Source organism: Sinohyriopsis cumingii, chromosome 12 (genome assembly GCF_028554795.1).
Source record: "Sinohyriopsis cumingii isolate HCF-2022 chromosome 12, ASM2855479v2, whole genome shotgun sequence".
NCBI classification, from domain to species: Eukaryota; Metazoa; Mollusca; class Bivalvia; order Unionida; family Unionidae; genus Sinohyriopsis; species Sinohyriopsis cumingii.
This window is the reverse complement of record NC_142972.1, coordinates 9,116,205-9,141,193: the sequence shown is the minus strand read 5'-3', so window position 1 is coordinate 9,141,193 and position 24,989 is coordinate 9,116,205. Positions and strand designations below refer to the sequence as shown.

At 37.3% G+C, this 24,989-nt stretch overlaps 1 protein-coding gene across 7 annotated transcripts in view; it reads right to left on the bottom strand.

The window, feature by feature from the left end:
• Positions 1-24,989, bottom strand: part of LOC149785983 (unconventional myosin-VI-like) — a 164,058-nt gene that overhangs the window by 33,454 nt on the left and 105,615 nt on the right. For 5 of the 7 annotated variants that reach the window (XM_089976243.1, XM_089976247.1, XM_089976244.1 and 2 more), the window contains 4 exons: positions 19,928-20,006; positions 15,922-15,971; positions 15,084-15,188; positions 2,723-2,833 (listed from right to left, as the gene is read on the bottom strand). In XM_089976243.1, coding sequence (XP_089832369.1) covers positions 2,723-2,833; positions 15,084-15,188; positions 15,922-15,971; positions 19,928-20,006 — 345 coding nt within the window. The remainder of the gene's footprint in view (positions 1-2,722; positions 2,834-15,083; positions 15,189-15,921; positions 15,972-19,927; positions 20,007-24,989) is intronic. The other 2 variants (XM_089976249.1, XM_089976248.1) reach the window with 1 other exon arrangement.

Here is a 24,989-nt window from a genome sequence, read left to right as displayed (position 1 = left end):
GTAGCACAAATTCTATCTAATGCATTAGAATAAAATCTAACATTTCTGATGCAATACCTATCAACACATCAGTAAATCTGAAAGCCCAATATGGTTATCTCTATTTTAATGCATTCTGAATTTTTTTTTAAATAGCTGGCAGTGGAAACCTCTTGGAGTGAAAGTCGTTACATCGCAAAGGCATCAAAGTTTAGAACTATATATCTGTTTGTATTGCCAGAACTTTTGATGTTGAACCATATCAAAAAATTTGTTATACTTATGGATGTGTTAGAATTTAACTCGCGTCATATGAATGGCACATTATATGTCAACACCATATTTAATAGCACACTACATAGATAACTGAAAATGTTGTGCTGAAATCATTTTCCTTTTTCAAAATGAGAATGATCTTTGACCCTTAAACCAATAAGCTTATTCCTTGAAAAAAATTCTTTAACCAAAAAGATGATCCTGGATAGACAGATGGAAGGATAGACATATTGACAGAAATTAAGGCCTTCTTTCAGTGACCTGATTGAGATTCTTGCCCAAATGTCGAAAACATAATCTCAGATGTTCCTCAATGTCAAGAACACAATCTCAGATGTTCCTCAACATCAAGAACACAATCTCAGATGTTCCTCAACATCAAGAACACAATCTCAGATGTTCCTCAATGTCAAGAACATAATCTCAGATGTTCCTCAATGTCAAGAACACATTCTCAGATGTTCCTCAATGTCAAGAACATAATCTCAGATGCTCCTCAATGTCAAGAACATAATCTCAGATGTTCCTCAATGTCAAGAACACATTCTCAGATGTTCCTCAATGTCAAGAACATAATCTCAGATGTTCCTCAATGTCAAGAACATAATCTCAGATGTTCCTCAATGTCAAGAACATAATCTCAGATGTTCCTCAATGTCAAGAACACAATCTCAGATGTTCCTCAACATCAAGAACACAATCTCAGATGTTCCTCAACATCAAGAACACAATCTCAGATGTTCCTCAATGTCACGAACATAATCTCAGATGTTCCTCAATGTCAAGAACACATTCTCAGATGTTCCTCAATGTCAAGAACATAATCTCAGATGCTCCTCAATGTCAAGAACATAATCTCAGATGTTCCTCAATGTCAAGAACACATTCACAGATGTTCCTCAATGTCAAGAACATAATCTCAGATGTTCCTCAATGTCAAGAACATAATCTCAGATGTTCCTCAATGTCAAGAACATAATCTCAGATGTTCCTCAATGTCAAGAACATAATCTCAGATGTTCCTCAATGTCAAGAACACAATCTCAGATGTTCCTCAACATCAAGAACACAATCTCAGATGTTCCTCAAAATCAAGAACACAATCTCAGATGTTCCTCAATGTCAAGAACATAATCTCAGATGTTCCTCAATGTCAAGAACACATTCTCAGATGTTCCTCAGTGTCAAGAACATAATCTCAGATGTTCCTCAATGTCAAGAACATAATCTCAGATGTTCCTCAATGTCAAGAACACATTCTCAGATGTTCCTCAATGTCAAGAACATAATCTCAGATGTTCCTCAATGTCAAGAACACATTCTCAGATGTTTCTCAATGTCAAGAACATAATCTCAGATGTTCCTCAATGTCAAGAACATAATCTCAGATGTTCCTCAACATCAAGAACATATTAACATCATTATAAAAGTTGTCCTTCAATCTTGTACATCATTATATAACTTGTCTCACAATCTTGTACATCATCTGACTTGTCTTTTAATCTCTTAAATCATTACATTTTAATCTCTTAAATCATTATATAACTTGTCTTTCAATCTTGTACACTATTATATAACTTGTCTTTCAATCTTGTACACTATTATATAACTTGTCTTTCAATCTTGTACATCATTATATAACTTGTCTTTAAATGTTGTATATTGTTACTTAACTTGTCTTTCAATCTTGTACATCATTATGACTTGTCTTTAAATCCTGTACACATCAGTGACATTGCTTTCGTACATATCAGCAGCAGGTGTTTCAATCTGGTATATATCAGTGACGTTTTTCAATATTGTATATATCAGTGACATGTCTTTCAATCTTGTGCATATCAGTGACATGTCTTTCAATTTTGTGCATCATTACATGCCCAGAGCTAACTAACTCCACTTCTCTACATTCAAATAGTACTGGGTACACTGGCTGGCAAGGTCTCAATCTATTTAAATATTCATATGTAGAAAATCTATTAGCCAATCATGTCTTTCTTAGCAAACATGACATTCTTTTTCCATGCATTAAAAAAATGTAACTGACTCTACACACACAAATATGGCACATGTTATCTGACCAAAGAACAAGTTTTATTGGCTAATCATTTGTTTGGTCTTGTTTTATAGCACACTGAAGTGATGCTGAGGGAAAATTAGAATTTGCAGAGCAGTTCGAATCAAATTCAACTGAATTACTAAAATTTTTTTATGAAGTTTTCATGAATCAAAAGGTACACCTTTGTAACCAGGGGTGACGAATGTAGAAAAGGCAAGTTTTTTTCAGCCATGGGTTTCTAAGGATGCATCTGGAAGAGCTAAATTAAAAATGTCATAGATGTGTAGTCTTGTTTGTGGTGATATGCTCAGTGGAAGCATTGATATATGGGTTGTAAGCTGTTGATGTTTGGGACAGGAGAACGGGGATATGCTTCAATAAGTATGGAAAAGGGTCGGCCAAATTTTTCACCTGTTTTTGTCTTGATTGTTAATTTTCCAGGGGTCATTTGTACCGTCAGATTTTGTTTGTGAAGAAGCTCCATTGGTGAGATCAGCAAGTCGCGGTGCTTTTTTGACTGGTCTGTACATCATCAACCAAAATGTACACAGAAAAAGCATGGCAACAATAAAAAAGCTCAGTAACACTGTCAGCTTTCATCACCTCAGACGTAAAGTGTGAAGAAAAAAACATCATGATCCAAAAACAATTATACTTTTTAGAATTCACTACAAATGCATATGAAGTTGTCTGACATGTTTCCAAGCAAAATCCAGATAAAGACTCATAACCATCTTTTGAATAATTTTTAGTACCACATAGAAGATTGTTTTAGCTGCTGTAAAACTTACTTGATTAAGACTGAAAGGATAAAAAAATGTTAACATAACTTTGGAAATTATTTCTAGTTGTATGAAAATGTTATTGCATTTTATTTCAGCTGCGTTTGAATAAATATGTAATTTTAGGGGGGCTAAAACTACCTGTTCCTATTGCATAGCTAGTACTTTCACAAGAGGAAAATACCCCAACCAAATGATGAAAATTTTGTCCTAAATTAGGGTGAACCAGGAGCTTATGGCCCAACCCTGCATAAGAACCCCAAACATATTGGGCATGAGTTCTGGTGTCTCTTCATTAGTTTGAGAGAGCAGCCTAACTTACTAGGACATCAGTGGGGGCTAAAGGAGGGAATTGTACAATATCAATAATACCATATCTGTTTCTACTGCATAGGTGAATTTGTCAATCTGGTGGGAGGCTGATGATCACACAACTGGTGAATAAAAAACAAACACAACGAATAATCACCCTCATTGAAGAACAGGAGAGTACTATGGGATGGAATCTGTATGGGCCACCTTTTGAGCAATGATAACATGGTCCAGTGAGAAAATACCTCACTTTGGCCGGTTAACGAGAAAAGTTAAAAGGAGAAAGTAGTGAGACAAAATGTGGCTTCCATCACATCCACCAAAGATGAACAAGTTAGACAGACCATCAAGGCAGCAATGGCTCAACTTCATGGGCTTTAATGAAAAAAGATTCCTTAGTGTAAGGGACTTGTAAGCACTCTTGATGCAGTCCACCTGCGGTCCCTTAGTGTAAGGGACTTGTAAGCACTCTTGATGCAGTCCACCTGCAGACCCTTAGTGTAAGGGACTTGTAAGCACTCTTGATGCAGTTCACCTGCAGTCCCTTAGTGTAAGGGACTTGTAAGCACTCCTGATGCAGTCCACCTGCAGACCCTTAGTGTAAGGGACTTGTAAGCACTCTTGATGCAGTCCACCTGCAGTCCCTTAGTGTAAGGGACTTGTAAGCACTCCTGATGCAGTCCACCTGCAAATGGTCGAGCTGAAATATTAGCTGAAACATTTAATGGGGAGGAAAGGGTGCCTCCTACCCTTCCTTATCACTTTAGAGGCTGTCAAGTAAAGACAACTCTAACTGGATATAAAAGTCTATCTTGGCTGTCCCCAGCACACATACAGATGAGACTGGATATCACAACTGGGGGTGGAGCAACCAAAGGAAGCTAGTTTTTTGCTAAAATACCTGGTTTGTAAAGGATAGAAATTGACTCTAAATGTCCACTGTTACAGCCTGGCTCTACAGATAGGTGTGAAGCTCTCTCCATTGTCTTGCAGATGCTAAGGCAATCAAGAAAACTGTTTTAAGGGTAAGGTTCTCACAGGAAGCTTCACCCAAGGGTTCATAAGGGATGGGTATTAGATACCACAAGACACAAGAGAGATTCTATCTAAACATTAGATTGCAAGACACTGCTCTTTGCAATTTGAAATACCTGATCAGGTAAATCCATCTTCAAGGCAGGGCCTTTTGAAAATCTGAATGTGTTGGAAAGGGTTAATGTGATGGAAATGGTTAGTAAGGCTTGATGTAGTAGAAACTGAAGGGGGTGAGTCTGTGGATTATTGTGTAGGACAACCCCTGTGTTATGAAAGGCAGTCCCCACTCAAAAGTAAGGTCCTGGGATGATCTATCAGCAGATCAAGAAGACTGTTTAACAATGATTGCTGGCACCAGAAAGGGCCAATCAGAATGAGATCATTATCAACCTTTGTGTAGTACCTGTGTGATCATCCTGAAGGGTGGGAAGCCATAGGCAAACTGATGTGTAGTACCTGTGTGATCATCCTGAAGGGTGGGAAGCCATAGGCAAACTGATGTGTAGTACCTGTGTGATCATCCTAAAGGATGGGAAGCCATAGGCAAACTGATGTGTAGTACCTGTGTGATCACCCTGAAGGGTGGGAAGCCATAGGCAAACTGATGTGTAGTACCCATGTGATCATCCTGAAGGGTGGAAAGCCATAGGCAAACTGATGTGTAGTACCTGTGTGATCATCCTGAATGGTGGGAAGCCATAATGTTGGCTGAGACCATTACACAGCAGCCTCTTATTTGGCACCCCTGAAGACCTAAGAACACTGCCCTCATTTCCAAATTGTTGATGGGAAGTGTAAATTCTTCATGAGACCATAAACCAGTGAGGTCTGGATGCATGGTTACTCTGGCCAGACACCTGTCTACATTTGTACACATTTTTAGATGATGGTGACAATCCTGACCCAGTGAAATATGAGCAATCAAGGGGTCCTTTGGTGATCTCCAAGCAGCTAAAAGGAAATACTGGAGATCCTAGAGTGTAGTCTGCCTAGGGAAACAATGTCCGCTGTAGAGTTAATGGTCCTCAGCTGGGAGAGAAAAAGATGAGCTGACAAAGAAGTCTTTACTCTCAGCATCTCCAAAAGGGACAGGATCTTGTATGCTCTGCCAAGAGGGACTTGGATTAACCCTCTGTTTGTGAGGAAATTCATGCCCACACAGAAATAATTTTGAGAGGGATTGATTTTTCTAAGCTTGGTAGAAATACCTGGTCACTATGGACCAAGAGTGAGACAGGTCTAGTCTGAGGCAATATAGAATGCCAGATCAACCAATGATCAGAATACTGGAGAACTGGGATACCTACTGTTCTCAAGTGTGCTGCAACTACTCCCATGACCCTGCTGAAAATTCTGGGTGTGGATACTAGTCTGAATGGCAGAGTTCAAAAATGGCAGACCTCCCCATCAGGCAAAATTAGAAGTACTTCCCACATGGTGGACTGATAGGGATGGGCCAGTACACATCCTGGAGATTGATGGAGACTGCCCAATTGCCAAGTCTTATGGCATTCCTTACTTAGGCTGTGGTCTCCATCTTGAGTGGTTCCTCCAGCAGAAAATTGTTTAGGTAGAAAAGGTTGATAATTAGACACGAGTTTCTCCCTTTCTCAGGGAATCTGGAAAATCTGGGAGTAGATGGCAGGAGAATGATCTTTTAACATCATCTCTAATGGCCACTTCTGAAGAAAGGAATAAATCTCTTTAAGTACATCATATTTAGCAGGTGGAATCAAATGGGGGACCTTACTAGGAGAGAGATTTTGGCAATAGTGATTCAAGGTTGCTGAAAAGAGGCTATGGTTACTAGTGACAGTCTAAGGGTTCTAGTGCTTTAACTGTAAGGGGAGCCCAGGTCCCCCTTAGAAAGGCCCACTTGAGCTGCTTCAGTGTACAACTGTGGGTCAGTAGGGATTGCTGCTTCCCCATGCAGGGTGTGTGTGCAACATGCTCTCCACCCTTTTGGACATGAGCAGATGTTACTCCTCCACAAGGGTAGGGTGTGACTAGCTCCCTATCCTAGTGTTAAGAGAGGGTTCTGCTCCTTCCTTTGTGACCTGATGACCCCTATCCTAGTGTTAAGAGAGAGTGCTGCTCCTTCCTTTGTGACCTGATGACCCCTATCCTAGTGTTAAGAGAGGGTGCTGCTCCTTCCTTTGTGACCTGATGACCCCTATCCTAGTGTTAAGAAGCAATATTGATATTCATTTTGCACAATAGCTATTGGAGGTTTGCATGCATCACCAGCAGTAATACTCGTATTGTATGCAATACATGGTCAATCAAGCCACCATCATCACATTTGTATGGAATACATGGTCAAACAAGCCACCATCATCACATTTGTATGCAATCCATGGTCAAGCAAGCCACCATCATCACATTTGTATGGAATACATGGTCAATCAAGCCACCATCATCACATTTGTATGCAATACATGGTCAAGCAAGCCACCATCATCACATCTGTATGGAATCCATGGTCAATCAAGCCACCATCATCACATTTGTATGTAATCCATGGGATGCTGCTGCTCCTCCCTCTCACGAGGGTGGGACTCTCTCCACCCATTTATAACCTCTCTTGGGAAGGGGGCCTTCTAATCCTAGAAGTCTCCAAAGAGACTTGGGTAACATTTCTCTGAGACCCAAGAGACTCAGAGAACGATACCCTGGAAAACTTGGATGAAGATAAAGATGCCTTCTTCCTCACTTGAAAGGTTCATCGACTCTGCGTGAGATCTCGTCAGCCAAAAGGCTACAAAATAGACAGCATTCTGTCCTCTTACAACATGTACAGGATAAACAAGTGGAGAGGTGTCCCAGGGCGATTTCCTGTGGCCACACTTACCATAACCTTGCTTACACACTGATCCTAAAATAAAGATGCTGAAAGGAAAATTTGATATTTGATAAAAATCTTCTAAGTTAGCATACAGAAGAACACACACAAGACAATAACTGACCCATGAAACAGCAGCTAACACTGGACAACAAATTTTTACAAAAGTCATGTTACTGAAATAAAATTAGTCAATTCTTATCAATTTTTATGTGCTGAACACGAATATGACAGTCAAATTGCAAAATTGGCTCTAGTTTTTTTGTAATCTGCAAGAAATTAATGTTTACATAACGAAATGAATTCCAATAGTAAAAGGTCAACTGTAATAGCCTACCTATAAAAAATCAAGTCATTGACTACATCTTAGATTTCTTCGCCTGTCTCTTGTACAGCTGTTCGGGAGCATCTCTGAGGAGTGTCCAGCAGTAGTCAGCCAGCATTGTAGTGGACCATTTTCCCTGGTATCTTTGTTCCATTGTTGCGATATCTTGATGAAAACGTTCGCCGTGTTCATCACTAACAATACCACAGTTGCTAGGAAAGAAATCCAAATGGGAATGAAGGAAGTGAATCTTTAGAGACATATTGCAGCCAAGTTTCTTATACTTCATCAACATGTCTTCTACTAGTTCCTTATAGTTTTCTGCCCTAACATTTCCGAGGAAGTTTGTAGAAACTAGGCGAAAAGCATTCCATGCTTGTTTCGCGTCACCTTCCAGCAAGTTGTTGAACCGGTCATCTTTGAAAAGCTCTCAAATCTGAGGACCCACAAAAACTCCCTCTTTAATCTTTGCTTCGCTGAGTCGAGGGAATTTTTCATGCAGGTATCGGAATGCTGGCAAAGTCCGGTCAATGGCTTTCACGAAGTTCTTCATCAAACCTAGTTTGATGTGAAGGGGTGGTAGCAAGATTTTCTGAGCCTCAACCAGAGCTGGGTGTTGGATATTCTTCTCTCCAATGGCTACATTCTGCCTGTGAGTCCATTCCTTCCTCATGTAGTGCATTTCCCTTGCTCGGCTATCCCACTCGCATAAGAAACACATGTATTTTGTATATCCTTGCTGCAGTCCCATTAAAAGGGCAACTACCTTCAAATCACCACAGAGGTGCCAGCTGTACTTGTTATACTCAATGGAATTCAGTAGCTGCCTTAAGTTATCGTATGTCTCTTTCATGTGGACAGCATACGCTACTGGAATAGATGGAAGAATGTTTCCATTGTGCAAAAGCACAGCCTTGAGACTCAGTTTCGAAGAGTCCACAAATAGTCTCCATTCTTGTGGGTCATGAGTGATTTTTAAAGCATTCATGAGGCCCTCAATATTGGAACAGAATATCAGATTACTTTCCTTTCTGAAGAAAGGCTCCAATTGCTGGTGGCGCTTTCGATATGCAGTAATTGTGACATCTTCTTCTAGAAGATTCCATTGTTGGAGTCTTGATCCTAGCAATTCTGCCTTGTTCTTTGATAAGTCCAAATCACGAATCAGGTCATTTAGTTCTTCCTGTGTTATTCTGTGTGGGGTTGATGATGCACCACAGTGAAAATCTGGATCACTGCATGCTGATGGACCAGGAGAAGAACAGGTCGACTCACCTTTGTCTTCGTCAGATGAATCAAGAGAATATTCTGCTGGAGGTTCTGGAATAGGAAGTCCCTCACCATGTGGAACTGGTCTCAATGCAGACGGAATGTTTGGGTAGACTATTCTCGACTTCTTTCGCTTCGTTATTCCGCCGGAAAGAGGAGGAACCAAGCAGAAGTAACAGTCATTTAGGTGGTTGCTTGGCTCTCTCCACACCATTGGGACTGCAAACGGCATTGATGACCTTTTGCAATTCAACCACTGTGAAAGCTGTGTTGTACATGTAGCACAGCATATATGCGGAGCCCAAGGCTTGTCTTGGTCACCAACCTTGCATCCGAAGTAAAGATGATATGCCTTCTTCACTTGAGAATTGATACTTTTCTTCTGGTTGGCAAATGTCACTTCCCCACAAATATAGCAAAAATTGTCCGCGGTATTAACACACTTTCGAGGCATTACTGTTCTTTATTGTACGTAAATGGATAAAATAATAAGTTTTATGTAACAGTAGCTTGAACTGTCTCGCACAACGTCTAAAATATTTTAAATGCTGAACCTATCTGATTGGGCTTTATATAGTACACTGCTTACGTCAGCTTCAGCAGCCGCCTGGCATTAGTATAATAGGCCTACACATGTATAGTACACTGCTGACGTCAACTTACTTCAGCAGCCGCATGGCATTAGTATTGCATTGCATCAGAAAATGATGCAATCAACTGTGGATGATGTGAGCATGATGGTATTATGCAATGTTACATCATTATTCCGGATGTTGCTGCAGTCCTACTGGAGAAATTTACACAGTGAAACATAGAAAATGAGGTATATGAATATCTTCAAAACGAGAGCCAATACAAATTTTTCACGGTTATATTCGTGTTCGGCACACCAAAATACTACAGATTAGGGCCTTTTCAAGTCAGTAATGATTTCACTGTTGACCAGTGTAATCTTCTTTACATAAGTGATCTTGAAAAAGTAAGGAAGAGGCACCAGCAAGCATGCCCAATATGTGTGGGGTTTTCATACAGGGGTGGTCCATTGTTCTGAAAGCTTCTAGTTCACGTAAATGGGAGGAGGAAATTGTTCTCATTCGGTAGGGGTATTTTCATCCCAGAAAATCTATAACTATGCAACAGCAACAGGTTTGGTATTACTGATATTAAATTAATTCAGAATAAATGCAATACAAAATTTCACACTGAAATTAAATTATTAATCAACATAGACATAAGTATATATGAACATTCGCTCCCAAAATGTTCTTGAAAGTATACATTAATATTCCCCCCAAAATGTTCTTAAAAGAGTGTAGAATCTTTATTTGAAAAATTAGATAGTGAAATTAAACCCATTTTGATTTCATCTTTGAACATAAAATTTTGAATTTTGGTAACAGCATAGCAAAGAATGCTAGTATATTCATCTGGCAATGGAATATCATGATTTTAAACTGACAAAAGAGTTGGCATTTGGTGATAAAAATATCATGACAATTTTAAACTGACAAAAAGGGTTGGTATTTGGCAATGGAATATGATGATGATTTCTAATTGAAAAAAAGGTCTGCCATTTGGTGATGGATTATCATGACAAATTTAAATTGACATAAGATTTCAAAATCTGCCAAATACACTAAAATTAGCAAAAATGATCCACTATACGGTATACCTAAAAGACATTTTAAAAATAGATCAAATTCTTGTCCAAAGCTAAATACATGTCTAACGATGGTTCATAGCTTTATTTACACGGAGTGTCTACAATAACAGAAAATCCACCTCAACATCTGAAGGGATTCACAAATTGCAACAGTTATTAGATCTATTAGCTTAAATAAGACTGACCCAATAATAAACAGAACATTTTTCCCAATGTATTTTTTGCATATAGAAAAGTTGTGATTATCCAAACATAGATTTTAAGATGAATTTGTTTTGTTTTCATATACAATGTATGAAGCAATATTGATATTCAGCTTACAATAGCTATTGGAGGTTTGCATGCATCACCAGCAGTAATACTCGTCTTGGCATAATATTCCCACTATCATCACATTTGTATGGAATCCATGGTCACTCAAGCCACCATCATCACATCTGTATGCAATCCATGGTCAAGCAAGCCACCATCATTACATCTGTATGGAATACATGGTCAAGCAAGCCACCATCATCACATCTGTATGCAATCCATGGTCAAACAAGCCACCATCATCACATCTGTATGCAATCCATGGTCAAGCAAGCCACCATCATCACATCTGTATGGAATACATGGTCAATCAAGCCACCATCATCACATCTGTATGGAATACATGGTCAAGCAAGCCACCATCATCACATCTGTATGGAATAAATGGTCAAGCAAGCCACCATCATCACATTTGTATGGAATCCATGGTCAATCAAGCCACCATCATCACATCTGTATGGAATACATGGTCAATCAAGCCACCATCATCACATCTGTATGGAATACATGGTCAAGCAAGCCACCATCATCACATTTGTATGGAATACATGGTCAAACAAGCCACCATCATCACATTTGTATGGAATACATGGTCAATCAAGCCACCATCATCACATTTGTATGGAATACATGGTCAATCAAGCCACCATCATCACATTTGTATGGAATACATGGTCAATCAAGCCACCATCATCACATTTGTATGGAATACATGGTCAAACAAGCCACCATCATCACATCTGTATGGAATACATGGTCAAACAAGCCACCATCATCACATTTGTATGGAATACATGGTCAAGAAAGCCACCATCAGCACATTTGTATGCAATCCATGGTCAAACAAGCCAACAATCAAATTTTTAATTACCCATGATCAAGCAAACCAGCACTATCACATCTGTATATAACCAATGGTCAAGCAAGCCACCAATCACATATCACATTTCTATGTAACATATGATCAGGCAAGCTGGCAATAACATTTGATGCAACCCATTGTCAAGCAAGCCACTATCATCACATTTGTATGCAACCAATGGTTGAGACAGCCACCATTATCACATCACTATGCAACCAACAGTTGAACCAGCCACCATCATCACACCAGCATGAAACCAATGGCTAAACCAGCCACATCACTATGCAACCATAGGTTCAACCAGCCAGCATTATCATATCATTATGCAACCAATGGTTGAACCAGCCACCATAATCACATCAGTATGCAACCAATGGTTGAGCTAGCCACCATTATAACATTGTATGCAACCAATGGTTGAGCCAGCCAGCATTATCACACCAGTATGCAACCAATGGAAGAGCTAGCCAGTATCATCACACTAGTACATAAATAATGGTGGAGTGAGTCATCATCATCACATTCATAACTAACCAATGGCTGAGTGAAATGTTCACATACTGTAGTATTAGGTCATCTGAGCAAAATTTTAAACAAGCCAAATTTTTTTTATCTGACATGCCAGAATCAAAAGAGTGCCTTTAAAACAGATGTCAATTTCAAAAGATAAATACCTGTTTTCATTATTACAGGTTTTTACATAATCCCCTCCTGCTGAAATGCTCATGGAATAATTAAAACTGCAGTCTTGAAAACTGGTATGTATTTGTTATAATAAACACTCCTTGTCAAGACACTTTTTCTTCAATACAGGTTGTTGGGCTCCTCTTAACCAACACCACATTTCAAAAATGTTTATACCTGGTGTTATGTATATGTACAAATACTGACTTGATTATCCACACAAACCACCAATTATCAAAAACATTTATACCTGGTGTTATATATATGTACAAATACTGACTTGATTATCCAAACAAACTACCAATTATCAAAACCATTTGAATGTCCTCATAATATGTCAAATAAATGAGTTTTAACAGTCTACATCAACCGCAAGAACCATTTTAATGTCCCTAGATGAAGTCAAGTAAATGACACACAGACAAGAAGAACCATTCTAATGTCCCCAGAAGAAATCAAGTAAATGACACACAGACAAGAATAATCATTCTAATGTCCCCAGATGAAATCAAGTAAATTAGTTTCAGCTGTACACAACTACAACAAGAACCATTCTAATGTCCCCAGATGAAATCAAGTAAACTAGTTTCAGCTGTACACAACTACAGCAAGAACCATTCTAATGTCCCCAGATGAAATCAAGTAAATTAGTTTCAGCTGTACACAACTACAGCAAGAACCATTCTAATGTCCCCAGATGAAATCAAGTAAATTAGTTTCAGCTGTACACAACTACAACAAGAACCATTCTAATGTCCCCAGATGAAATCAAGTAAACTAGTTTCAGCTGTACACAACTACAGCAAGAACCATTCTAATGTCCCCAGATGAAATCAAGTAAATTAGTTTCAGCTGTACACAACTACAGCAAGAACCATTCTAATGTTCCCAGATGAAATCAAGTAAACTAGTTTCAGCTGTACACAACTACAGCAAGAACCATTCTAATGTCCCCAGATGAAATCAAGTAAATTAGTTTCAGCTGTACACAACTACAGCAAGAACCATTCTAATGTCCCTTGATGAGGTCAAGTAAATGATATAAGGACAGCAGGAGGAACCACAGGTGGCCGAGTGGTCTAAAGCACTTGTCTTTAGTGATCACTGCTGTCTCACATCTGTCCACATGGGTTTAAGTCTCAGGCTCAGCCAATGTGGGTATGTGAGAAAGCTGTCAGTTGCTTCCCATGGGTCAGTGGTCCTCACCAGGGTTTTCCTGGGTTCTTCCTCTACCAGTTATAATGGCCACCATATACAGCATTATCTTGTGCTGAGAAATGGCAAAAAAAACCACAACAACAATAACAAGGATAGGAAGAACCATTCTAATGTCCACGGATGAGGTCAAGTAAATGGGTTTCAACAGTACACAACTATAGCAAGAACCATTCTAATGTCCACGGATGAGGTCAAGTAAATGGGTTTCAACAGTACACTTGTACAACAACAAAATTCTAATTATTTAATTATTACACAAAACAACACATTCCCCTAAGTTGGATCCCTCTGCAACGGATCTAAGATCATTATGACAAAAATGCATTATACTCAATAAGGCATTCATTCATATGCAGCACAAAAATTATAAATGTGCAAACATATGCAAGAATTCAATCTCAGCTCATGGTCAATATCCATGGATGAGACATGGTCAACATCCATGTACAAGACATAGCCAATATCCATTATTAAAGACATGGTCAATATCCATGTATAAGACATGGTCAATATCCATGTACAAGACATGGCCAATATCCATGTAAAAGATCGGGTCAATATTCCATGTACAAGACCTGGCCAATATCTATGTAAAAGTTCGGGTCAATATTCCATGTACAAGACATGGCCAATATCCATGTAAAAGATCGGGTCAATATTCCATGAACAAGACATGGTCAATATCCATGTACAAGACATGGTCAATATCCATGTACAAGACATGGTCAATATCCATGTACAAGACGTGATCAATATCCCATGTACAAGACGTGATCAATATCCCATGTACAAGACATGGTCAATATCCATGTACAAGACATGGTCAGTATCCGTGCACAAGACGTGATCAATAATCCATGGATGAGTATCAGTTAAAACAATTATCTATCAAGCTTCAATGAGTTTGACAAGAGAAACTCTCAATGTCAAATGCAAGTATTTAATAGTCAGAAAATAAATCCATTTTCTTCATTTCTGTTCTTTGTTCTCATCACTTTTCATAACTTTTACTCATAATTAAAACCATGATGTCATGCTGTTATGGATTTATTTAGTTCATTAAATCGGCACTCTGACATTGACCTTTAGTTATTATTCAGTTCATTAAATCAGTACTCTGACAGTGACTTATGTATTTATTTAGTTCATTAAATCGGCACTCTGACATGACCTTTCTGCCTGGGAAGAATCATACAAATCATACAACAGAAGTCAATAACAGAATCATACAAACCATACAAAAGATGTCAATAACAGAATCATACAAACCATATAGAAGTCATCAATACCAAACCCTGATCCTGTAAAAACAATTACAGGATACCTCAATTAGTCTTAAAAAAATGCAAAACTTGGATATTATAAATACACAGTATAAAAACTTTCTACCAAAAGTATAAACAGTCTACAGTATAATACCTCAATCAGTAGCCATGGAAATGACTGTTCCCAAAGCAACAAGACTAACCTTGTAAGGGGAGGCACAGTGACGTCCTCTACTTGGTTTTGATCCTCGGATGCCAGACGAAGAGCCAGCTCCCTATCACGTCGCTCCTGCTCCAAAATCTGCTGTCTAGAAAGTCAAAAGAATTGACTTAAACTGTGATCTTACTTACATGTCAAGTGCATTGTATGTCCAAATGTATGTGTCTAGTGAAGTTTGTGTCAACTGAACTGCCTGTGTCAAATGAAGTTTGTGTCAAGTGAATTGCCTGTGTCAAATGAAGTTTGTGTCAAGTGAAGTTTGTGTGTCTGTGTCAAGTGAATTGTATGTGTCAAGTGAATTGTACATGTCAAGTGAATTATATGTGTCAAGTGAAGTTTATGTGTCAAGTGCATTATATCTATCAGGTGAAGTTTATGTGTCAAGTGAATTGTGAGTTTCAAGTGAATTATATATGTCAAGTGAATTGTAAGTGTCAAGTTAAGTTTATGTGTCAAGTGAAGTTTATGGAACTAGTGCTACTTAAATAGTCTTTTCTTCAGCAAATGAAATGTTTAAAATGTAATTAATTTATCTCAAGCAGCAATATGGCTCTCCAAAACTTTTGTTAAAACAAAATTATCATAAAAATGATAAATACTAATGAAATTTTACACATTTCAGGTACCTACCAATGCCCAAATAATATGGTTTTACATCATCAAAAAGTTCTCATGTCAACAATGTTAGCTGTCTAACTTCATCTGAGATGTGTCAGTTTGTAATGGGATAAAAACACATGGAATTATTATAATGAGACCATGGCCCTATTTGACATGTATGTGAGGTGATGGGTGTAAAAATTTGAGAATTGTTTTATCACCTTTCAGACATTTCTGCTCTCTCCTTTTCTTTTTGTAGACGAAGCAGCTCCTAAAAAAGTGGAAAATGTGATGCTTTAAATCATTTTAATACTGTAACAGAAACAATGATCAAGGTCAAAATGAACAGATACTTTAAATCACATGTAATAATGTGAAGATACACTGATCAGGGTCAAAATGAACAGATGCTTTAAATCACATGTAATACGGTAACAGAAACACTGATCAAGGTCAAAATGAACAGATGCTTTAAATCACATGTAATACTGTAACAGAAACACTGATCAAGGTCAAAATGAACAGATGCTTTAAATCACATGTAATACTGTAACAGAAACACTGATCAAGGTCAAAATGAACAGATGCTTTAAATCACATGTAATACTGTAACAGAAACACTGATCAAGGTCAAAATGAACAAATACTTTAAATCACATGTAATACTGTAACAGAAACACTGATCAAGGTCAAAATGAACAGATACTTTAAATCACATGTAATACTGTAACAGAAACACTGATCAAGGTCAAAATGAACAGATACTTTAAATCACATGTAATACTGTAACAGAAACACTGATCAAGGTCAAAATGAACAGATACTTTAAATCACATGTAATAATGTGAAGATACACTGATCAGGGTCAAAATGAACAGATGCTTTAAATCACATGTAATACTGTAACAGAAACACTGATCAAGGTCAAAATGAACAAATACTTTAAATCACATGTAATACTGTAACAGCAACACTGATCAAGGTCAAAATGAACAGATACTTTAAATCACATGTAATAATGTGAAGATACACTGATCAGGGTCAAAATGAACAGATGCTTTAAATCACATGTAATACGGTAACAGAAACACTGATCAAGGTCAAAATGAACAGATGCTTTAAATCACATGTAATACTGTAACAGAAACAATGATCAAGGTCAAAATGAACAGATACTTTAAATCACATGTAATAATGTGAAGATACACTGATCAGGGTCAAAATGAACAGATGCTTTAAATCACATGTAATACGGTAACAGAAACACTGATCAAGGTCAAAATGAACAGATGCTTTAAATCACATGTAATACGGTAACAGAAACACTGATCAAGGTCAAAATGAACAGATGCTTTAAATCACATGTAATACTGTAACAGAAACATTGACCAAGGTCAAAATGAACAAATACTTTAAATCACATTTAATAATGTGAATAAACACTGATCAAGGTCAAAATGAACAGATGCTTCAAATCACATGTAATAATGTGAAGATACACTGATCAAGGCCAAAATGAACAGATGCTTTAAATCACATGTAATACTGTAACAGAAACACTGATCAAGGTCAAAATGAACAAATACTTTAAATCACGTTTAATAATGTGAATAAACACTGATCAAGGTCAAAATGTACAGATGCTTTAAATCACATGTAATAATGTGAAGATACACTGATCAGGGTCAAAATGAACAGATGCTTTAAATCACATGTAATACGGTAACAGAAACACTGATCAAGGTCAAAATGAACAGATGCTTTAAATCACATGTAATACTGTAACAGAAACACTGATCAAGGTCAAAATGAACAAATACTTTAAATCACATGTAATAATGAGAAGAAACACTGATCAAGATCAGTGTGTGTCTGTGATTTGAAATTTTAATATAAATTTTTAAAAATTTCAGTCATTTCACCAAGATGACTGCAGTGTGGCAGTTTACTGTGATGTCTAGCACTGGGACATCATGCTGCAGACACAAAGCATCAAGTCCCACCCAGTCACATTATCCTGACACCAGGCCAACCAGTTCTAACACTAACGTATCAATGCTCAGCATAAAGTGAGGCAGCTGCTGGTACCATTTTTATAAATCATTGGTATGATTGGTCTAGGTTCAAACCCTCAACCTCATTCATCCAAGGAGGATGTTCTAATTACTAAGGCCATTGGAGCAGTTACACTTAAATATTTCCAGTATGCAGATTACAGACAGGTTACATTTAAATATTTCCAGTATGCAGATTACAGACAGGTTACATTTAAATATTTCCAGTATGCAGATTACAGACAGGTTACATTTAAATATTTTCAGCATGCAGATTACAGACAGGTTGCACTTAAATATTTCTAGTATGCAGATTACAGACAGGTTACACTTAAATACCATGGATGTCAATGACCATGATTGGTATATAAGTTGATGTTAATGACCATGATTGGTATATAAGTTGATGTCAATGACCATGATTTGTATGTAAGTGGATGTCAATGACCATGATTGGTAAGTTTATGTTAATGACCATGACTGGTATGGAAGCTTATGTTAATGACCATGATTGGTAAGTTTATGTTAATGACCATGATAGGTAAGTTTATGTTAATGACCATGATTGGTATGTAAGTAGATGTCAATGACCATGATTGGTAAGTTTATGTTAATAACCATGATTGGTATGCAAGTTTATGTTAACGACCATGATTGGTATATAAGTTTATGTTAATGACCATGATTGGTAAGTTTATGTTAATGACCATGATTGGTATGCAAGTAGATGTCAATGACCATGATTGGTAAGTTTATGTTAATGACCATGATTGGTATATAAGTTTATGTTAATGACCATGATTGGTATGTGAGTGGATGTCACTGACCATGATTGGTATGTAAGTGGATGTCAATGACCATGATTGGTAAGTTTATGTTAATGACCATGATTGGCATGTAAGTTGATGTTAATGAACATGATTGGTATGTAAGTGGATGTCACTGACCATGATTGGTATGTAAGTGGATGTCAATGACCATGATTGGTAAGTTTATGTTAATGACCATGATTGGTATGTAAGTTGATGTTAATGACCATGATTGGTATGCAAGTTGATGTTAATGACCATGATTGGTAAGTTTATGTTAATGACCATGATTGGTATGTAAGTTGATGTTAATGACCATGATTGGTATGTATGTGGATGTCAATGACCATGATTGGTATGTAAGTTTATGTTAATTTTCCCACCAGCAATGTCACTTAAAGTAACCTTTGCTACCATTGATCCAAGTTCTTTCAACAATCACAAGACAAGGCTCTTTGTTTACTGTTAGCAGCCATCAACTATTTCATTAGCTTTAACATGGCAAAATCAACACAGTGGTCATCACCTATTTCATTAGCCTTAACATGGCCCAGTCAACACAGTGGCCATCAACTATTTCATTAGCTTTAACATGGCCCAATCAACACAGTGGCCATCAACTATTTCATTAGCCTTAACATGGCCCAGTCAACACAGCAGTCATCAACTATTTCATTAGCCTTAACATGGCCCAGTCAACACAGCAGTAATCAACTATTTCATTAGCCTTAACATGGCTCAGTCAACACAGCAGTTATAAACTATTTCATTACCCATAACATGGCCCAATCAACACAGCAGCCATCAACTATTTCATTAGCCTTAATATGGCCCAGTGAACACAGCAGCCATCAACTATTTCATTAGCCTTAACATGGCCCAGGCAAAACAGAAGCCATCAACTATTTAATTAGTCTTAACGTGGCCCAGTCAACATAGTGGCCATCAACTATTTCATTAGCCTTAACATGGCCCACTCAACACAAGCAGCCATCAACTATTTCATTAGCCTTAACATGGCCCAGGCAAAACAGAAGCCATCAACTATTTCATTAGCCTTAACATGGCCCAGTCAACACAAGCAGCCATCAACTATTTCATTAGCCTTAACATGACCCAGTCAAAACAGAAGCCATCAACTATTTCATTAGCCTTAACATGGCCCAGTCAACATAGTGGCCATCAACTATTTCATCAGCCTTAACATGGCCCAGTCAACACAGCAGCCATCAACTATTTCATTAACCTTAACATGGCCCAGTCAACACATCATTAATCAACTATTTCATTAGCCTTAACATGGCCCAGTCAACACAGCAGCTATTCTTCACCTGCTGGAACAAGTCTCTATTGCTTATACTCACTCTTTGTTTCTTTTCTTCTGCCTCTCTCTTCTTTGCCTCTTCTTCTTCCTTTTTCCTTTTTGTTTCCATCTCTGCTTTTCTGGAATAGAAAATTTTGAACATACTCACTTGGAACTCCAAAATTTGTTCAACTCAAGCAAAGGATTTATATTTTTGGCAGATATGTCAGAAACAAAACAAGACTTTCAAATTTTTCATTGTTTTTAAGCTTTTCCTATCCTTAAATTATTCTCTAATTAAAAATGATATATTGGTATCAATTTTATGCCAAGAAGCTGTATTACAACACACAAAGCTTAAAATATGCCAAAGATAAGATGAAAAAAGGATACAAACATTTGTTCCTGGGAGTCAACGATGAATATCCCCAACATACAAGTCAACTTTCAAAATATGGTTCAAGTTTCATGGCAAAATTAAAGCTGAATAAAAATTTGAATAAAACAGAAAAAAAAATGCCTCTGAAGTGGGAATCAAACAAGATTTTAAAAAACGGCGCTAATTATACCTACTGAACCTGATGTCTCTCTGAAAGCTAGCATGTTCACTGTTCATCTGAAAACTAATCAGATACATAAACAGTATGGCCAAACAACCAAAACAATATATTTCTGGTCAGCTGACCATCCCTCTGTTTCATTGCCGACCCTAGCAAAAAAAAATTCCCTGGGGTTAAAAATTTTTTATTTAAAACAATTTGAAAAAAAGGAAAAATTCACAAAATTATTTTTGTGGTTTAATACAAATAATTAATTTTCTCATTATGGTCTATTTGTGGTTTTGGGTGTTGACACATTAACCCCTGGATGTTTTTGTCGTTTTCGCCTGAAATTAGAGTAGGAAACACATTTTGAAAGCTATTTCTGAATACATCCTAACACATCAACTTACAGGTGATTTTCCAATAACCTAATGCATAGTTGTGTTAGAAATATCAGTTTTCATTGGCTTTTTGGCTCGCGCATGAGCAGAAGAGATCAAGTTTGAGTTCTTTTTTTTGTTTTTTGCTTAATGGACTCATTATTTTTGTATCGAGACCACTCTTTATTCCAAATGCCCATCTTATCTTTTGCAAAGGTTCATCTGTCTGTTTGCAGTTCATACTGGTCTGCCTTAGATATGACACCAAAAAGTCTAAAATCTGGACACAAAATTGGATTTTTACCTCGAGTGAATTTTGGGTGAAAAAAAAATGGGTCCCAAAAATGAGGTTTTTCCTTCTGTATTTTGTAGTGCAACTAGAACTTCCAGATTATTTGTTATCACTGCAGAGCTACATCTGTCTACCTTTCTATAATACCATCCACTTTAGTGTATCATACATGACCTTGACACTACAGAGCTCAGCAGTAGGCTACTACCTCCTGCCACGTAAACTCGTCGCCAGGGGTTAATGTGTTAATATGTTTACTGAAAGGTAATTGTTTGTCAAGTCTTTCAATCCAAGGTTTGTTATAATCATGCAATCAAATAAATCTGGTACCCTAAGAAAAAACAGAAAATTTACAGTACTAAACTTGGAGTTGAAGTTGATGAACTCAGCATATGGCCTGCAATTTCTGATATATCAGCACATATCTGATTTTGTATATTAAACAACACAATCACACAAGCCATCTTGAAATTTTCATAAAAATGGCAGTTATTGAATGTAGTCCTTTATTGATGTGCTTGTAGTGAGAAATCTTGTCATTATCAGTTATGCACCCATTATAATTTTCTGCTGGTATTTTAAGCAACAACATTTTAAAACAATATGTAAAAGAACATGAAAACTTCCGCTATAACATGATGGTGAGGGTATACAAAGAACAGCAAAACCTTCACTATGTTCACAAAGAACAGCAAAACCCCTGCTATAACACAATAGTGAGGGTACACAAGCAGCCAATATCCCCACTATAACAAGATGGTGAGGGTACACAAAGAACAGCACAACCCCTGTTATAACAAGATGGTGAGGGTACACAATGAACAGGAAAACCCCTGCTATAACAAGATGGTGAGGGTACACAAAGAACAGCACAACCCCTGCCATAACATGATGGTGAGGGTACACAAAGAACAGCAAAACCCCTGTTATAACAAGATGGTGAGGGTACACAAAGAACAGCAAAACCCCTGCTATAACAAGATGGTGAGGGTACACAAAGAACAGCAAAACCCCTGCTATAACAAGATGGTGAGGGTACACAAAGAACAGCAAAACCCCGGCTATAACAAGATGGTGAGGGTACTGTTATGTATATTTAATTATTTGGTTATTACATTTTTTTTTCTTCATTACATGCTACTGTAATGAAACACTGTATGCAGGACTTGACCTTGTCCAAAACTTAGTTCATTTCTGCTTGACCTGATTGACTTTTATTTATTGTTTTTCATTTTATGTAAACAACTAATTCTAGCTTCATTATTCTTTCTGTGTATGAACTTAATACCAGGATTTTTATTCAGGTAAACAAGAAGGAGTAAATATGTTTATTTGGGTCGAGTTTTTGGTATTTCCTAAGTGAATTTTACAGGTTATTGTGTTTTAAGCAAACAAGGCTCATTGGATCATTCTGGAAGGTTATTTTCCATTAGGTAATGGTTTTCGTTAGAAAATGCTAATTGTGACCCGAGGTCAAGTAGAGAACTACATATATTGTAGCTGTAAGGATTTTACCATTTGTGCTTTAAAGTCTTGCACTGTCAAGTTGTATTATATGTTGTGACCAGGAGTTTTGGGCTGGAAACTTTTTTTTGTTTATATTATTGAATTCAAGTGATTATTTTCTCTGGAAATAAAAGAGTGCTCTGATAAAATTCTTGGATAAAGACATTCACTGGAATTTATAGTATATTCAAACCTGGAATTATATTTCTGTGATTCAATAAAAAATGTTGATACATCAACACTTTAACAGCTACCACAGACACATCATCCGACTTCAGTTCTGAGATATTTTCTGGACTTTTATTGAATTTTTATTAGGTCTTTAAAAATACTAGGATCTGTGTCTGTAATTCTTGGATCATTCTGGAATTTAATTTGCAACACCATAAGTTGTTTTTTTTTTCACTTTGTATTCTAGGGAAATAAATTTATTTGTTAAATTTTACATAGCTTGTTGTCTTTCACTCTTTCCTGTTACTTATTTTAAGAGCAAGAATAGCAAAAAACCCTTTATAACATGATGGTGAGGGTACATAAAGAACAGCAAAACCCCCACTATAACATGATGGTGAGGGTACACAAAGAACAGCAAAACCCCTGCTATAACATGATGGTAAGGGTACACAAAGAACAGCAACCCCCCCCCCTCCGACTGTAACATGATGGTGAGGGTACACAAGGAAAACAAAACGCCCGCTATAACACGATGGTGAGAGTACACAACAGCAAAACCCCAACTATAACATGATGTTGTTGTAGTAGGATTTAGCGCCATTTTTCAGCACATGATAGGCTATACATGGCGGCCAGTAATAATGGTGGAGGAAGAACCCAGGAAAATCACAGAAAGAACCACCGACCTACGAGAAGCTATTGGCAAGCTTTCTCACATACCCACACTGGCTAAATCCGAGACTCAAATCCACGCAGACAGAGGTGAGATGACAGTGATCTGTAACGGAGAGCACTTTAGACCACTTGGCCACTTAGGGCCCCTATAACATGATGGTAAGGGTACATAAAGAACAGCAAAACAATCCAACTATAACATGACAGTGAGGGTACACAAAGAACAGCAAAACCCCCATTATAACATGATGGTAAGGGTACACAAAGAACAGCAAAACCCCCGCTGTAACATGTTGGTAAGGGCACACAATGAACAGCAAAACCCCTGCTATAACATGATGGTGAGGGTACATAAGGAACAGCAAATCCCCTGCTGTAACATGATGGTAAGGGTACACAAAGAACAACAAAACCCTTGCTATAACAAGATGGTGAGGGTACACAAAGAACAGCAAAAGCTCCTGCTATAACATGAAGGTGAGGGTACACAAGACGCCATCATGGTTTGTAACATTTCGTGCAATCTCCTGACAAGTCAATTAGAAAATAGTGTATGTGTATCTTCTTAGCTATACAACTTAGATAAGAATGGGGGTGGAGGGTACAGTGATACAGTTACCAAGCTAAATTGATGCCTATTAAATGAGAAGTAATTAAACACTAATTACATATTCAATATTTATTTTTTGGCAGGGAACCATGCATTGATACATACATATACATGTATAAGAAAACTGGCAACTAATAGTGTAACTATCACAAATATGGCAAATCAATGTATCCATAGTTCCCTTCATAAGCATGCACAAAGAAGCATAAATTCATGATTTCTCTATTAGATTCCATTCAAATTCATGATTTCTCTATTAGATTCCATTCAAATCCATGATTTCTCTATTAGATTCCATTAAAATCCAAGCATTTTAAAGGCCATTTCATGATTTCTCTATTAGATTCCATTAAAATCCAAGCATTTTAAAGGCGATTTCATGATTTCTCTATTAGATTCCATTCAAATCTATGATTTCTCTATTAGATATCATTCAAATCCAAGACTTTAAAGGCCATTTCATGATTTCTCTATTAGATTCCATTCAAATCCAAATACAATTTCATGATTTCTCTATTAGATTGCATTCAAATCCAAGACTTTAAAGGCCATTTCATGATTTCTCTATTAGACTGCATTCAAATCCAAGACTTTAAAGGCCATTTCATGATTTCTCTATTAGATTCCATTCAAATCCAAGCACTTTAAAGGCCATTTCATGATTTCTCTATTAGATTCCATTCAAATCCAGTACTTTGAAGGCCATTTCATGATTTCCTTATTAGATTCCATTCAAATCCAAACACTTTAAAGGCCATTTCCATAAGGCTTGCAGGCAAACTGTAAGGACTGGCAGGTCTACAATATGCTGATATGACTAGCTTGGTGGAATTCTCCAGTTCTTGAGATAGGGTTGTGAGTGGCCTGTTTAGTGACTGGAAGTAGTGTTTTCTCCATTGACCTGTCTCATGACAAATCTTACCCAACAAATCTTCAATATCACC